The 17,244-nt window shown below is 43.0% G+C and overlaps 1 protein-coding gene across 13 annotated transcripts in view; it reads left to right on the forward strand.

Annotated features, from left to right (window-relative positions):
• CALD1 (caldesmon 1) overlaps positions 1–17,244 on the forward strand; it is a 188,924-nt gene that overhangs the window by 105,645 nt on the left and 66,035 nt on the right. Inside the window, exon 1 of one of the 13 annotated variants that reach the window (XM_032592455.1) lies at positions 8,083–8,318. The exons of 10 other annotated variants lie outside the window; for them this stretch is intronic. In XM_032592455.1, the coding sequence (XP_032448346.1) occupies positions 8,266–8,318 (53 nt within the window). In that variant the 5' untranslated portion in view covers positions 8,083–8,265. Of the gene's footprint in view, positions 1–8,082; positions 8,319–17,244 lie in introns of those variants that run through there. 2 more of the 13 variants (XM_032592454.1, XM_030308484.1) reach the window with 2 other exon arrangements.

The following is a 17,244-nucleotide window of genomic DNA, read 5'->3' on the forward strand; positions in this document are numbered from 1 at the left end:
ATTTAATATCCAGATGCAGAAAGTGGACACCAGCAAATAAATTTATGGTTGTGGAAATATTTGGATACTTTGAACGAGAGTGATACACACAGAATTATGTGGCTTATGAACTAACATGCTTCCTTTGAAGATTTGACCTTTTCTCTTAAACTAGAATCCTTAGAGTCCTCATGATAGTTTCTTAATTTCCTTCCAGTTCAGTTGTATCAATGGACAACAAATTCTACATTCTAAAGCATATCACTATGGCCTAGATTCAATTTCCTTTGGGTAGAAATCATATCCTTCCTGTGCATACTTCTTTCCTAGAATTATAGGGGTATATGTAACTATTTTCACTGAGACCAGAACCAGGGTTTTATAGATGTGTACCAGCAACCATTCAGTCAAGCAATTGTTAGAACCGTATTTCCAAGCACTATTTCGTTGTTTTTAAAGATGTGTTTCAACTTAACAGAAACCCATGGGGGAGGGGAAGGGGAAAAAAAAAAGGTTAGAGTGAGAGAGAGCCAAAACATAAGAGACTCTTAAAAACTGAGAACAAACTGAGGGTTGATGGGGGGTGGGAGGGAGGGGAGGGTGGGTGATGGGTATTGAGGAGGGCACCTTTTGGGATGAGCACTGGGTGTTGTATGGAAACCAATTTGACAATAAATTTCATATATTGGAAAAAAAATAAAATAAAGATGTGTTTCAAGCTGGAGGGCAGAGGGGGAGTTGGAGGCATGATCCCCTTAAGATAGAAACTTTTCTCTCCAGGAAAAAAGAATAGTCTAGCTGGTTAAAAAACCCAGACTTTAAAAAAAAAAAAAAAAAAAAAAAAAAAAAGAGCTTAGAGAGCAGATCTAAATAATTGTTGCAAAAGAGTTTAAACAGAAATAGGGAGCCTCACAACAAGTTAGCCAGAGGGGCTGACTCATACATGACAACATAATTCTCTCAAATGCACGCAAACAAGAGTAGGCTCAAATAGTCTCCTCTTTCCTCCTGAGATGGCAAAGTACAAAGAAAGCAAGTCACGTGCAGGAAGACTTTATAGAGGTGGGGCTAGACACTGGTTCTTAAAGAATCACTAGAATTCAGGGAAGCAGAGGGAATTTTAAAAGACATTCTAGGCAAAAGAGAAGGAAGAGCTTTGTTGGGTAAAAGCAGAAAACTTCAGGAAATATCAGGCAAATTGTGGCAAATGCTAATCATCTTTTCACGGAACAAAAGTTTCCTTTATGATAAATGTTAGGGTGCATTGCACTGATTGGAGATGTATGTTAAGTTGCCAGTGGGGATACAACCAGGGGTCAGGATATGCTTAAGGGAAAGAGTCAGCAATGGAATGCTGGGACTCAAGGACTGGCCTTGGGAAGGAGAGAATGCCCTCCTTTTAACTGAGTTGTAGTATCATGCCCTCCTTTTAACTGAGTCGTGGTTTAGACACAGATTCCAGAAAGTAGCTACTTCTAGGTGGAAAGGGACAGAATGCTATTCTCAAAAAGCACTCAGGGGTGCTAAGTTACTTTGAAGATTTTATTTCTAAGGGAGATGGTGAGCACATAGAATTTTCCTTATTCCTTTCAGTTTGTCAAAAAGATTTCAGAATAAAACATAATTTTAAAAAGGTACAGAGCGCTTATAGCTGTTACCCATGTATCTTCAATCAGAATCTGCCTATGGGTGTCAATAGGATCACATTACTAATGATAAAATTTTTTTTAGTTTTTTTAAAGTTTTTACTTATTTTGAGAGAGAGAGCGTGAGCAGGGGAGGGGCAGAGAGGGAGAGAGAGAATCCCAAGCCGGCTCTGTGCTATCAGTGCAGAGCCCCATGTGGGGCTCGACCCCATGGATTGTGAGATCATGACCTGAGCCAAAATCAAGAGTCAGATGCTTAATCGACTGAGCCACCCAGGCACCCCACTAATGATATAATTCTTAATGCTACCTGCTTGTGCAGGATGACCACTCCACCACCAATTAAAAAAAAAAAAAAAGTCCTCTCTGATTGTTTCTGGACATCTGTCTCACATAAGCTCACGAATGGTATACTCATCCACCCTGTGCAACCTCCCATGACTCCTTGCTGGCAGGCCCCTATCTCAGTGAGGCCCTGGCCCCCACTCTGCATGAAGGCATTTGCAGAGGACCCTCCACTGCCACTGCCCTGGGGCCCGCCCTGAGACCCTGGGCCTCTGTGTCAAAGGCACCGTCTGGTGTCCTTATGCTCCAAACTTCAAGGTACCAAAGTGGCCTTGTATTCCTATCAGTCCTCCAGAATTCTAGAACCATGCTGTGCTCTGAACAGAAGTAGGGGTGCTGACCCTATCCTCTGCTCTGTTACCCTTTGTCACTCAGGCACCAAAGCTTGGCCTAGACTCAGCAAACACCTTGTGGAAACAGTTTCAGCTTCTCTGCAGTCCACCTTTCCTCGGGGCACAGACCTGGGGCAATAGGGTTGGGTTCAGGCATGTGATAGCAAACAACTCCCCAGACCTCCCTGCGATTCTCCCCCACCCAGACCCACTTTACCACTCAGTCATACCCAGATGCATCTCAATTCCAGTGGTGGGCACCATGAAACTTAAGGCCAGGCCACCATTCACATCACTTATCCTTCCATCTTGACTCAACTACAGAAAAAAATAAATCCACGTGCTCAAAGTAGTTATTTGCTCATTATGAAGCCACGTGCACGAATTCATTTATGCGGCACATATTACAGAAGCCCTGCTCTCTGCCAAGCACTGTGATAACTGGAACAAGGGGAGAGTCAAAAAGATGGTTGGGCACAGTACTTCTCCTCAAGGAGCTCACAGCCTAGCAAGGGGAGAAAGAAATCTAGAAACCCACCGTTAGTGCAATCTAGAACCTTGAACTTCATGTTGCCTCAAATAGATAGACTTCCCAGGTACTGAAATTCAGGGAGGTGCTCTTTGAAAGATCTTTTTCTCCCTTCTTGAAATCAGGTTATGTGTTCCTCATTTACTAAGACCTTCAACAAGAAAAATACAATACAGAATGTCCTGAAAGAGTTGAAAAATGGGCCTCTGAAAACAGTATGAAGCTTTCTATGTTAAGGTCAAATAATAACAACAAAACTAGCTTTACAATAAATGCTGGATATAGACTGACAAAGCAACAGATCTGGAGAGGAAGAAAAACAATCCTGGATTTAGCACAGAAATGAATGAATGATCTCTGTAAGAGATGCTATTATCAATGTGAAAACGATGTTCAAGACGTGTTAACAGGAACGTGGCAGGCAGCACTGGGCCTTCATCCAGGCACATTCAGACTTGGTCAAGCCTTTATTATGTCCAATTTTGGTTTCCCGCTTGAAGAGTTGTTATGTTTCAGGCTGATATTAAAAGAATGGAAAATAGGCACTGGCACGTAGCCTAGAAAAGATGAGGCTAAAGCATGATTTAGTACCTGTGGCCCTGATAGAGATAAGTGGGTTTCTATTTTGGCAACAGGAAGTACAGTTCAGTAACAGAATAAATTGAGCATAAGTGTGATTAAATACTGGGGCCTTGATCACAGGATGCCATCTTTGAAGCATAGTACTTTAGCCCCACTGCCTTCAGAGTGTCGTTCACTTTCTATCTTGTATCACAGTGTTTGTATACATACCTTACCTCCCTCTGAGTCTGACCTCCTCATCTTTGGATCCCCCACAGCATTTCCCTGGGTGACTGGCTTGTAGTAAAAATTGAAATAGTGTTAAGTGAGAAGGGGCGAGGCAGGAACATGTTGGGACAAAACTACATGGCTGCCATTGTGAGAGATAAGAGAATGTAACACACACGATACTGTACAAGCCTACGGACAGATCACACCAAGAATAGTTCAGAGAATTGTGTCAGCAAAGGCCACAAGGATACCAGTTAAGGACAGTGAGTTGCACGGGAAAGGTAGGGTGAGGGTAAAGGATGACTTTCCAGAACAGTCCATTCATTCCTCCACCCCCACCCAGCCCACCATGGATCCCTAGAGGAAAACACAGCAGGAACTAGGAAGACATTAGCAAAGATGCAGTGAGGCAGGAGAATCAAGGAAAAGGCATTACTGGAAGGTAGAAAGAAGAATAAAGAGAGAAGAGGAGTCTGTAATTTCTGTGATGGGACATGGATAAAGGGAGGAGTATTTCATGGGAAGTTTTCTTAGGAGGACCCATTAAAATGCAAGATCACAGGACAATGCAAAGCAATATCGTTCAAGTGAACATGTTCGATGCCATGAGGGTAGTGAGATGCCATCAGCCGTGGAGGGAAGAATACAAGGGGCCCATGGAAAGAAGGAAATAGGATCTGCCTGCTGATATGTAGTTAACCCCTTCACTTCCATTCCTATCCAACATACCCCACCCCATTTTTCTTTTTTGAGACAGTGAGAGAGAGGGAAAGGGGCAGAGAGTGAGAATCTCAAACAGCCTGTCAGCTGTCAGCACAGAGCCCAACACAGGCCTTGAACTCATGAACCCATGAGATCATGACCTGAGCCAAAATCAAGAGTTGGATGCTTAATCGACTGCACAACCCAGGAACCCCATTCCTATCAACCCCTTGATAAGCAGCCATCTAGGCAAGATATTTTGCCTCATTCTAAGAGTATGGAGTCTAGGAGTTTCTTTATAAGAGAGTATTTTTCAAGAGGCTTTTTAAAAATCCCTTTTAAATTATTGAACTGTTGTCTCTCAAGGGAGTAGATTTCTTTGGGGTTTGAGTTTCTGTAGGAAATAAGTGGCTGTGTATGTGTCTGTGTGTGTGTGTGTGTGTGTGTGTGTGTGTGTGTGTGTGTGTGTTGCATTAGGGCAGGACACAGGCACTTCCCACATACCTCACTTTTCCCTAGGGAATTGTTCCAAGGTAGAAGCTGTTCTCAAACAACCATTGCAGACTGTAAAGTCTGGAACAGATCATGTGGTCCAGTCTCCTACCTCCATGAAGTTAAGTTATTTTTTTAAATCATATTTTATTAATAAAGGACCACCCTGTGGTAGGAGCTATTCCTTTCTATTGCACTGACCTCCCTCAAACCTTTGATAAAAAATTAAATAAAGTATCCAGAAAAGGAGGATGCTATGAGTAATTTGAGACTAGCCCAGACTTCCATTTTCCTTAGTAAAATAGTCCTGAAATGTCACATGTGTGACACCCACTGTCTTGCTGACATATGCATGACTGCCTCCATCCTTCGTGGTGCTGGTGAATGATCATTAATCCAGTTCTCAGAGACCAGTTCTGGAAGCAGGGCTCTCAGTACCCATGTCTGTGCTACACAGTGAGAGCACATTAGCCTTTGGTGTGTTCTTCCTAATTCCTCTCATCTTGCCTCTGCAGCCCCAGCTAGCCAGACCCCCAGAGGGCTGCCTGGAAATTGTTGTCTACTCTAGCCTTGCCCTCAGCTCACAATTCACTTCTCTCCCTGCCTGTCAAATGCATCCAGACTCCCTTTCGTTGGCCCTTGTGCTGTTCCTATTTCCCACCGGTATCTGACCCAGGTCCAAAACTCCCTTCTCTCTTCACTATTGCTGTGTTGGTACACTACTAAGTAGCACAAGTTGGGACACCTGCTAGTTGTACTATCACAGGCTAAAGACAGACGGCTACTTCCCAAATACATTTCATTAGTAACAAGGTGCCAACAAAGAGTGTGAATGATTTACCTATTATCTTTAGGGCTAGGAAAAGAGCTTGGTGGATATCCTTTATACAGCTCACCACTAGCATACTTTTAGTACACGAATGTCAGCGTGTTAGTGGAAGATTACCAAATTCTTGCTCTCCCCCATGGAAGGTAAGGTGTGCGTGCGTGCGCCTGCGTGTGTGTGTGTGTGTGTGTGTGTGTGTGTGTGTGTGTGTGTGATGAAAGAGATAAAGAGAGAGAGATAAGACTGATCTGGAAAAATAACAGAATTTTTTCCAAGCTACTCCATTTTATGAGCTCGTTCCAAATACAGCCAAACTATGCTTGCCACCTTAGGATTGGAGTGTATTGGGAGGAAGGGGAAATCAGGAGCTGAAATGAATTCCCAAGGTCAAATGAGGCCCGTAAGCAAATGTATTTATTAATAATCTATCACTGCTGTAACAAATAACGACAAGCTCAGTGACTTCAAATAGCACACGCTGATTATCTACCATGCTAAAGCTTCCAAGTCCCAACACACGTTCAAGAGGCCAAAATCGAGGTGCGGGCGGGGCGTCATCCTTCTGGAGGCTCTAGGGGAGAACCCACTTCCTTGCCTTGCTGGCTTCTAGAGGCCGCCCTCAATCTTGGCCTCTTGGCCCCCTTCCTCCCATCCTCAGTGCCAGCAATGTCACATCTCTCTGGCCATTCCACTGTAGTCACCTCTCTCTCTGACCACAGCCAGAGAGGGCTCTCCAACTTTAAAGACCCATACAGTTAGATTGAACACACATCTGGAGAATCCGGGATCATCTCCCTATATCAATGCCTGTAACTTAATTACAGCCACAAAGTTCCTTTTGCATATTGCACATATTCATAAATTATAGAGATTAGGACATGGGTATCTTTGGGAGGAGTATCATTCTGCCCGCCACAGCAGAACACTGAGCTTGGTGAAGGGAAAAAAAATCAATGTGCAAAATTTGGTAGAAAGGAGCATAGCAAAATGCCCTGATACATGTTTCTATCTCAGCTCTGGAGCCATAAACTCAAGCCAGGTCAGTGAGAATTCTGTTGAGGCAGACATAGCTCTATTTTTATGAGTGTCTCATGAATTTTATATAGTCAGCATATGTTGAGTGACAATATATATAATCAGAGAGATGTTTAAATGTGTATATGTCATGATATATGGAGATAGTTAACTTTGAAATTCATTAAACTGCATTTACTCTATAAACTCTGACTTTGATGACAGCATAGTATTTAAGCAGGAAAACAACCAAAATTTCCTAGTTGCTTGAAATGACAAGAGCATTTAACCTATCTGAATGAAACTTCTCTAAGTTGAGTACAAAGGTCAATGATGTGGCTCTGCTCCCTGACATTGGCGAACTGTTCTAACGCTCTGTGCTTCTGCGCCCTTGTTTGTGACACAAAGCTGTAGCTCTCAAAAGATGTTTTTCGTTCTGTGAAGGGGGCTCTCAGTGTGTGGAGTTGATGGCTTCTCCTGCTATTTACCAAAAGACTCATCTCAACCTTCTGTTGTGAGAACTGAGTTGTTCTACTCATTTGACAGAAAGTCCTATGCATCCGCGTTCCGCAGCACCAATCTGATCTTTGCCTGTTAGAGATGAAGAAACGTATTCATAACTCAAGCCCAGAGGGAATGTCATCTCCAGATAGAATCAACAACCACCCCCTCCTCAGGGACTGGAATTTGGTTGCTTCCCAAGCTGTTGCTGACCAGGCTCCCTTGCCTGGTTTGGCTGATGAGATCACCACACCAGAGTGCGATGGGTGCAGACCAGGCAGACTGTTGCAACATGTTCCTAGGCAGGCTTTTGCCCTCATTTTACCGAGGGGCGTGAGCACCAAACACCCCGTATAACCCAGCAGATCACTGATAGAGCCGTCTCTCTTCCCTTTGCCTTTGGTTTGCATTTTTATATCATGCATCCATCTTTCCCTGGATAAAAGGGCTAAGAGGAGCTTCTCAGATTTGATTTCTCAGTGGGAACTGTTTGCTTTGGAAAGCACCTACACCAGTGCTAATTGAGAACAGAGCTCAGAATGAGGGCCTGAGAACTGCACCCATGTGAACTTTTTGGTGGGCTGATTTCTGTTGATCTCTTCAGAGTGAGATTCGGCACGCAAGTGATCCCATGATCAACTGTTTTCCAAAAGGCTGAGCACATGGATCACTGTCTTTTCCTTTGACTAGTTCTCTACCTTGGAATAATTGTAATTAATCATATAAAGTCTTCATGAAAGCTACTGAGAATCCTGGCCCCTAGTACCCACTAATAACAGTCTGGAAATCTCGAAGCAATCTTCACCCTTTACAGTCTAAACAGGATGGGCCTCTATTAGAGAGATTACAGTAAAAAATAACAATCAGCTCTCTGATGATCCTATGCGGAGGGAAAGGGTGGGGAGGAGTAGATTTGGCTGAGGACAAGCCCAGACTTTCGTCACAGGGACAGACCAAAGTGTTAACACAAAGGGAGAACACCGGAGCATCCTGCACACTGCATTTCAGCCACAGAAAACATGGCACCTCCGGGGGCCCGGCCCACGCCCTGACTGCCAGGAGAGTCTCAGCACCTCCAGCAACCCGCCACCCCTTCCAGCTACAGACATGCTCGGGGGATCCGGATTGCAGGGAAGACGCAGCCTGGCCGCGCTCTCCCAGTGAGTGCTCACTTTGCCTCTTCGCTTTAAATTTTTCTTTTTTCTTTCTTTTTACAAAGGAATTGTTCTTGTAAAAGAGAGAAGAGAAAAGAAAAAAATTTAATTGTGGGAGAGGGAGGGGAGAGGAGAAATCAGGAGGCAAAGGGAGGCAGGCAGTGTGTAAATTTCAGACCTGTATGAAACTTTCTGGTCTAAACTTCGTGGTTGTTCGATTGGTTTTCCTCGTTTCCATTTCTATGGTGGTTTGTAGACCATTTGTAAGGGTTTTACCTAGGCACAGGGTTTCTCTACTGCAAATACTGATCCACAAAGTATTGTGTTTCTGAAGATCTGCTGTTAATTTAGACCTGAGCCCTTTGCTCAGAATGATCCATTTGCAGGAATCAGAGATCTTGGCTAAAGCACACATTGCCCAATCCTTAAAGTCAACAGCCCAAAGCCCTTAATATACTGACCATCTGACTGTGACCGAACAAGATTGAGAGCACATGCAATTGATCAGGGAATTGTTCAGATAACAGGCTCCAAGGTTTAGAATCATGAAACTTTGGAATGTTAAAGCTAGAAGGGGCCTCTAGGATTGTTTGCTGCGATGTTCTCATTCTATAGACAAGGAGACGAAACCCAGAGGGGTAACTCAACTTACCCAAAGCCAGACAACAGTCAGTAACGAAGCCAGTGCCTTTGTACTGCAGGCAAGAGCTCTTTTCACGCTGGTGTTTATGAGGTTTGGAAAACTTATTGGGTCTTGGGAAAAGGTACCACACAAGAGTAAGAATACCAAATGGCCTTTCAGTAAATCTTTCCCATTTTTGAGAGTTTTGGCACCGATTCAGCATGACAATTGTTGTTCCAGTTGTTCCAGCGTTTGTGCAACAGTTAATCAAATAAACAGCGGAACTCGATGGGGTCCCGAAAATGAGACCTACCTCCAGTACATTAGCAGATATCTTGGATCACCCCTTTCGATAAGTGCGATCTCTCAAGTGTGAGAGCTCAGAGGGGTTTTAGAGGTTATCTCCACAGGCCAGTGGTTATCAAACGAGTTGTTTTAGGTTTTTGTTTTGTTTTGTTTTTGTTTTTGTTTTAAGCAAATTTAACGCTACAAGGAATTCTGTTAAGTACAAGAGATGTTCTGGTTGAATAGGTAGTTTAGGACCTAGACCCCTCCCCTACTGCACTCCCAAATCACGCCCCATTGCTTACCTCCACTCCACTCCCTATCTCTTCTCCACCCCACGCCACTCTGCCCACTCCACCAAAACTTCCTTGGAATCCTAGATCTCCATGGAACAGTTCAGAAGCCACTGGTCTTTTTTAATGCCGTTATTTCAGAGGAGGACACTGAGGCACATAATAGTGAAGGGTCTGCCCAGTGTTACACAGCTGGTCAACAGGGCCTGGAATGCTGGAAAAAAGCCCAATCTGTGTGCATGCACACCCACCAGTGTCCTGTGTCTCTCTCTCAACTCTCAGTTCTGAGTTGTCCGAGTTTTCCTGCTCCATCATGCCTGTGGTTCTATCAGTTTACTTCTCCATGTCTCTCTCACTCTTCACTCACTCTATCATTTCCTGAACTTCAACAGTTATTGCCTCTCACCTGGACAATTATAACTGCCTCCTATCTGGTCCTGGCCTCAGTCTCTCTCCCCTTTCTCATCCTGTCCCTCCCCCCACCACCTTTGAGAAGGGGACCCACTCTCCTTAATGTGGCATTCAAAATTCTCTATAATCTGCCTTCAGTATTCCTTTCCATTTCGACCTGTCCCTGCTGCAGCTGAATTGGATCACGCGCTGTTCCCCAAATTCATCGTGCGCCGGCCACCTCCGTGCCTTGGCTCACTCTGTTCCCTACACAGGAACACCCGCATGTACCTCGGTCACCTCATCTGGAATAAAGGCATTAAACAAGATCAATGGCTCCTGAACTATTCCATGGAAACCTGGGATTCCAGAGAAGTTTTGGAGTGGGTAGGCTGGGGTGGGGTGGAGAAGGGATGGTAGTGGGGCGGGAGGAAGGCGGCCTACCACGTCTGCTTCGGACTTCCCTCCTGTCCTTCAAGGCCCCAGTCAAATTTTACCTTCCTCTGCAAACCTTCCTCAGTCCCTGTCTCTCTCTGCACTAATAAATTTTGTCCAGCCCTATGTTATTAGCCTCGTACTCAAGTTAGTAGTGGGCATGCCTGTGCTGTCTACAAGAGATGGCAATTCACATGCAGGCCAGAACTATTTTGAATCTTTGAATCTTCAGTTTCCAGCTTGGTGCTGATGCCAAAAAAAAAAAAAAAAAGTCCTTTGAATTTCTTATTATTAGATAAACCAAACTCAGTTCATCCAGGTTCACACTTTTCATTGGAGTCATTTGAACATACAAAATTTCAGCACTTTTTGCTTTGGAAGAAGTATTAGGTTAAATGTCAAAACAGATGCCCAACAAAATGATTTCTAAATTCCTCCACATTTGCATCAGATAATTGATCTGAGTTTCATTGCCTACAAAGCAAGATTGGCAGAATTTTTTTTCTATGAGACACATTAAAATTCCTGAATGCCAGACCCTACACACAGCCATGTTATCTCCAGGCCAGGTGTGAATGGTCTTTCAGGTCTTTAGATTTCAAGGTGCTGTGTAATTTGTTTCTGGTAAGATTATTGAGAGATTCTGTCACTTGCAATCTGATATTTTCACCACTACTTTTCTCATCTCCCCAAAGCCCTCACTCATGAAGTCTCTTCCTTTAGTCAAAATTTCATGTTTCTTGTAAATATTCATGCTTTTAGTCCATTAAGAGTCATGTTTCTCATAAAGAAGTATACTTTTATGTATCCTGACGATGAGAAAGTTTTGTTCTTGTGCCACATTCTGTAACAAATGTGGAAGGGTACACAAAGTTTAAAACCGTGGAATCAAAGAAACATAGGGCATTATATAGGAAATGAGCTCTCACACTGTGCTGCCTCTCGCCTCCCTCCCAGCCCATCAGAAATGGCTTCGCAGAGGCCAGTCCAGCTGCAGCAAGAGGAATGGGGTCAGGGGAGGTGCTTCTCTGCCATCTGGAGGCTAATTTGCTTCCTGGCATTCCTAACTGGAATGATGTGGATGCGTTTTTCCCATGGAAACGCAGCTTTGCTTCTCAGTATTAGCTTCAGATACATCTCAGGCTTAAAAAGGTGGTTGTGGGCTGGCCTGGGATCCCAACTGCCATGTATAATGATGTTTGAAGTTCCAAAAACCAATTTGCAAATTAAGGTTTTGGAAACAAGCTTTTCATAAATGTAGCCTGCTTGGATTCATTTCCAAGCCTAATTGAATTTTTAAGAGGAGCCTTTAAAAATCTGTAAACCTTACTCATTTCCATGCATTCATTCAACAAATATTCATTCAGGGTTTCCTATGCCAGTTAGTGCTGCCGGACTAAGCACTAAGAACGTAAAAAAGGACCAAACACAGGTTCTGGCTTCAAGATTATCTCGTCTTTTAACCTCCCGCCCACTTCAGGACAGCAGGGATCTTTTTTCCAGCCCCCCTGCCCCTCACAACACCCACATTCCCAGGTCCATTCGGGGCTCCGGCTGCCAGCAGAGCGGTCCAGCCGCCTGATCAGCTTCGCTGCATTCATGTTTTCCCTCGTTCCTTTTTTCCTCTGATCATCTGAAAGAAATACAAGTTTCTTTTAAGTTACCCTTAAAATAAGTATAATACACTTAAGTTTGTGACTCAGTATCGTACATTTATACCCACACATAAATGTATTTGAAACGAGTATTTTACAAAACAGTGCCCACTCTTACTATGTACAGTGCCCTTGGATATTTCTCTTTTCTTTTCTTTTCTTTTTCTAATGTTTATTTTTTGAGAGAGAGAGAGACAGAGTGTGAGCAGGGGAGGGGCAGAGAGAGAGGGAGACACAGAATCCGAAGCAGGATCCAGGCTCTGAGCTCAAACTCGGGAACTGTGAGATCATGACCTGAGCCTAAGTCGGACACTTAACCAACTGAGCCACCCAGGCGCCCCTAATACTTCTCTTTTTTTAAAGTTGTACTACAGACTTCTCTTTTTTTTCAGCTTTATTGAGGTATAATTGACAAATACAATTGTAATGTATTTAAAGTGTACAGTGTGATGATTTGGTATACATATACATATACATATACATATACATATACATATACATATACATATACATTGTGAAAGATCCCCCCCACCATCAAGTGAATTAATATGTACATCACCTCCCATATTTACCTCTTTCTTTCTTTCTTTCTTTCTTTCTTTCTTTCTTTCTTTCTTTTGTGAGGACACTCAAGTTCTACTCTCTCAGCAAATTTCAGTTATATAATACAGTATTATTCACTACAGTCACCATGTTGTGCATTAGATCCTCAGACCTCATTCATCTTATAACTGAAAGTTTGTACCCTTTTACCAGCCTCTTCCTGTCTTCTCCAGCCCCCAACCCCTGGCAACCACCATTTTATTTTGACCTTTTGTTTTTCTTTTTAATTCTACATATAAGTGATTCCATACCATATTTGTTTTCCCCTGTCTGGTTTATTTCACTTAGCATAATGCCTTCCAGGTTCATCCATGTTGTTGCAAAGGGCAGGATTTCCTTCCTTTTAAAGGCCAAATAATATTCATTCATCTATCTATCTATCTATCTCACACTTTTCTTTATCTGTTCATCCATCAACAGACACCTAGGTTGTTTCCATCCCTTGGCTATTGTGAATAATGCTTCAGGGAACAATGGGAGTGCAGATACCTTTTCTCTCTTTTTTTTTTTAAATATGAAATTTATTGTCAAATTGGTTTCCATATAACACCCAGTGCTCATCCCAACAGGTGCCCTCCTCAATGCCCATCACCCACTTTCCCCTCCCTCCCACCCCCCATCAACCCTCAGTTTATTCTCAGTTTTTAAGAGTCTCTTATGGTTTGACTCCCTCCCTCTCTAACTTTTTTTTTCCCCTTCCCCTCCCCCATGGTCTTCTGTTAAGTTTCTCAGGATCCACATAAAAGTGAAAACATATGGTATCTGTCTTTCTCTGTAGGACTTATTTCAGTTAGCATAACACTCTCCAGTTCCATCCACGTTGCTACAAAAGGCCATATTTCATTCTTTCTCATTGCCAAGTAGTATTCCATTGTGTATATAAACCACAATTTCTTTATCCATTCATCAGTCAATGGACATTTAGGCTCTTTCCATAATTTGGCTATTGTTGAAAGTGCTGCTATAAACATTGGGGTACAAGTGTCCCTGTGCATCAGCACTCCTGTATCCCTTGGGTAAATTCCTAGCAGTGCTATTGCTGGGTCATTGAGTAAATCTATTTTTAATTTTTTGAGGAACCTCCACACTGTTTTCCAGAGTGGCTACACCAGTTTGCATTCCCACCAACAGTGCGAGAGTCCTTTTCAAGATAGTGATTTAGATTTCTGCCCTCTAATAGTTTCTCTACTTTTTAATTTCACTTAAAAATGCTTGTCATGACCCACTAAGTAGATTTCGGAAGCTGCAAATTGAGTCCCAAACTGAAGTTCGAAACCCACCAAACATATCACATGATCTTGATTCAACTGGCTGCCTTCAGAGCAGCTTGGGAAGCTCGGCTAGCCTAGTGACCACACCGGCTGGCCGCTGCAGGAGTCAGCCTGGAGGCTCAAGGAAAGGCTTTTTCAGATGGGAATCAGAGGGTCTAGGTTCTGGTCTAGCTCCTTCAGTGATCAGCACCATGATCTCAAGGAAGCCACGTCAGCTTGCTGCCACACGGCCATAAAATGGAGATGGTCAGGCTTGCTCTGTGTAACTTGCAAGGCCATCCGGTATAATGATGTGCGTTAAAGTGTACGGAAACTATTGAGTACAAAACAAGTGCCAGTTATTGTTGAATAGTCTTATTTTTCCCAATTAAAATTTAATATCAGAGGAACAACTTGGAGGGACCATTTGTTCTTTATAGAGTCGGAAAAAAGATCCTTGCATGGGCTATAATATTATGCAACTTCATAAGTGAAAATCTCAGAGTGGCATTTGTTTGTGATGTTGTAACCAGGTTTGTATTTGGGAGCTCAGCTGGGTCATCCTCACTCCTCTGCCGTTAAATACTTTTACTGGTTACAATAGCAAGGAAGCAGCTAGGTGATCAGTAGGCTTTTAACTCGTGAGCTTGTTTGTGCAGGAGTATGCTTTGCCTGATAGTATCGGCTCTAGCCTGCTGGATTTATAAACACTAATTTCTGCTGTTTTAAAGACTTTTTATTAAAAACAACAGACATTCAGGGCACCTGGGTGGCTCAGTCGGTTAAACTTCTGACTTCAGCTCAGGTCATGATCTCACAGTTCGTGAGTTCAAGCCCCACATCAGGCTCTGTGCTGACAGCTCAGAGCCTGGAGCCTGCTTCAAATTCTGTGTTTCCCTCTCTGTCTGCTCCTCCCCCACTCATGCTCTGTCTCTCTATCTCTCTCTTTTCTCTCTCTCAAAAATAAATAAACATTAAAAATAAAAAAAATAAAAACAATAGACATTAAACAAATATTAACATGTTTAAAAATTATTAAGAAGGTTTAAAACAATAAACTTCTAGAGAAAATGTGGTATTTTTCTCATTGATCTTTCACTTTTTCTTTGTAACTTTCTTGTAAACTGCATCTCACACATTGATTAGAATGCATCTGTTAAGTCCTGATTTCCTGTTTAGAGGCTGGTATTCTAGTCTGATATTTTCTATGCTGGTGAATTCCTATTGAGTGCCTACACATTTGCCTCTTACAGGCTAGCTTGGCCTGCTGCATTTGCTCTCCGTATCTTTTCTTTACCTTTCCGTGACTACTTTCTGATCCTTACAAGGAATGTCTACACTCACCTTTTCTAGAATTCAGTTCTCCAAAATACCCTACCTTTCACTCTGTAACAGAGGGAAAATAAAATAGTAATATAATAAGGACTGTATTTACTCCAAAGAAAAGGAAATAAATTTGACACTTTACTCTGTAAAGAGTGAAGACATTCTTTATACAGATCAGCAATACCCACACACCAACAGCCACAGCTCATAACTACCCTGTATTTTCCAAAGAAAAAATGCATAAAGTGCACAAAATTTAAGCAACTTTTTAAAGCTAGCTTTAAGCTGGTATCATGACATTTGTAGCTTATGGGTAGATAATTTCCACAGCTATTTAATAAGTTTGAGTGATATGTTTAAGACTTGAATTGAAAAAGACTGTTCAGGGGCACCTGGGTGGCCCAGTCAGTTTAGTATCCTACTCTTGATTACAGCTCAAGTCATAATCCCAGGGTTGTGAGATCAAGCTCAGGCTTTGCACTGAGCAAGGAGTCTGCTTAAGATTCTCTCTCAGGGCGCCGGAGTGGCTCAGTCGTTTAAGTGTCCAACTTTGGCTCAGGTCATGATCTCATGCTTCGCGAATTTGAGCCCCATGTCGGGCTCTGTGCTGACAGCTGGGAGCCTAGAGACAGCTTCAGATTCTGTGTCTCCCTCTCTGCCTCTCTGCCCCTCCCCATTCACGCTCAGTCTGTCTCTCTCTCTCTCTCTCTCTTAAAAATTAAACATAAAAAAAAATTCTCCCTCTCTCTCTCTCTCTTCGCCCCCCCCACCCTTCTCACCCACTCATGCTCTCTCTCTAAAAAAGAAATTAAAATTAAATTAAATTAACTTTAGAAAAAAAAGAAATAAGACTTTTCACACAATATTCTAATGAATAAGTGAGGCCTGGGGGTGCTGAGACATACTGAGCCTTGGGAGAAGAAAGGATGGCTGTAAAGAGGGACTGTTCTCACCTCTGCCCTCTCACTGATGACTTTTCTGGAGTGAAACAGCACCGCTAGTTCAGGAAAGGGTCTCAGTTCTCCTTCTATTGGCCAGACCCAGCTTTCACAAGCACAAAATGGGCACATTCTTGACAGATGAGAAATTAGAGCCAGATATCCTGACTCCCACATCTGTGTTTAAAATTTTTTTAATGTTTATTTATTTTTGAGAGAGAGAGAGAGAGGGAGAGAACAAGCGGGGGCGGGGAGGGGGGCGGGCGTGGGGCAGAGAGAGAGGGAGACACACAGTCTGAAGCAGGCTCCAGGCTCTGAGCTTTCAGCACAGAGCCCAACATGGGGCTCGAACCCATGAACCGTGAGATCATGACCTGAGCCGAAATCAGATGCTTAACCGACTGAGCCCCCCTGGCGCCCCCCACATCTGTGTTTAGAACTTACTTGTTATGAAATGTGTGACCTTGAGAAGGTCACTTAGTTTCACTAGGTCTAAATTTATTCACCTGTAAAAAAAAAAAAAAAGTAGAAAGGGAGAAGAGAAGAGAAGAGAAGAGAAGAGAAGAGAAGAGAAGAGAAGAGAAGAGAAGAGAAGAGAAGAGAAGATCTGCCCTGCAGGTTTAATGAAGAGTGGAACTAGCTATACAAACATGTAAACCACAGCGGGTGCTTAATCTGTATCACATTTCCTATCTTTCCCTTCCCTCTGAGCACCCCCTTTCCTAAAAACCCCAGAGGAGGGGTAGCTTGCTATCTTATGCCAACAGAAAGCAACTACTGCTAGGGCAAAAGGCAGCCGAACTTGGGTTTGTGATTGACATGTCACATCCATCCATGAAGCATCCATCTAACCCAGAAAAATCAGAGGAATGCTTCGTCTCAGTTTTGAGTTGTTCCATTTACTAACTACTTAAAAATGGTAACCCATACTGCTATACTTTGGATAACTCTGAAGTTAAAGGAAACTTGCTGAAAGTGGACTTTGGGGGCAAAATATAGAATTACTGCTTCTCCTACTTGGCCTAAACCAGACACGTCATAAAGGAGGACGTAGTAAGAAGAGGAGATTTGTTTGCCAGGGATTTGGAAGACACCAGCCCTTGAGTGATCTTCACAAGTGAGGAGAGTATGAATG

The sequence above is a fragment of the Lynx canadensis genome, chromosome A2 (assembly GCF_007474595.2).
Source record: "Lynx canadensis isolate LIC74 chromosome A2, mLynCan4.pri.v2, whole genome shotgun sequence".
Taxonomy (NCBI): Eukaryota; Metazoa; Chordata; class Mammalia; order Carnivora; family Felidae; genus Lynx; species Lynx canadensis.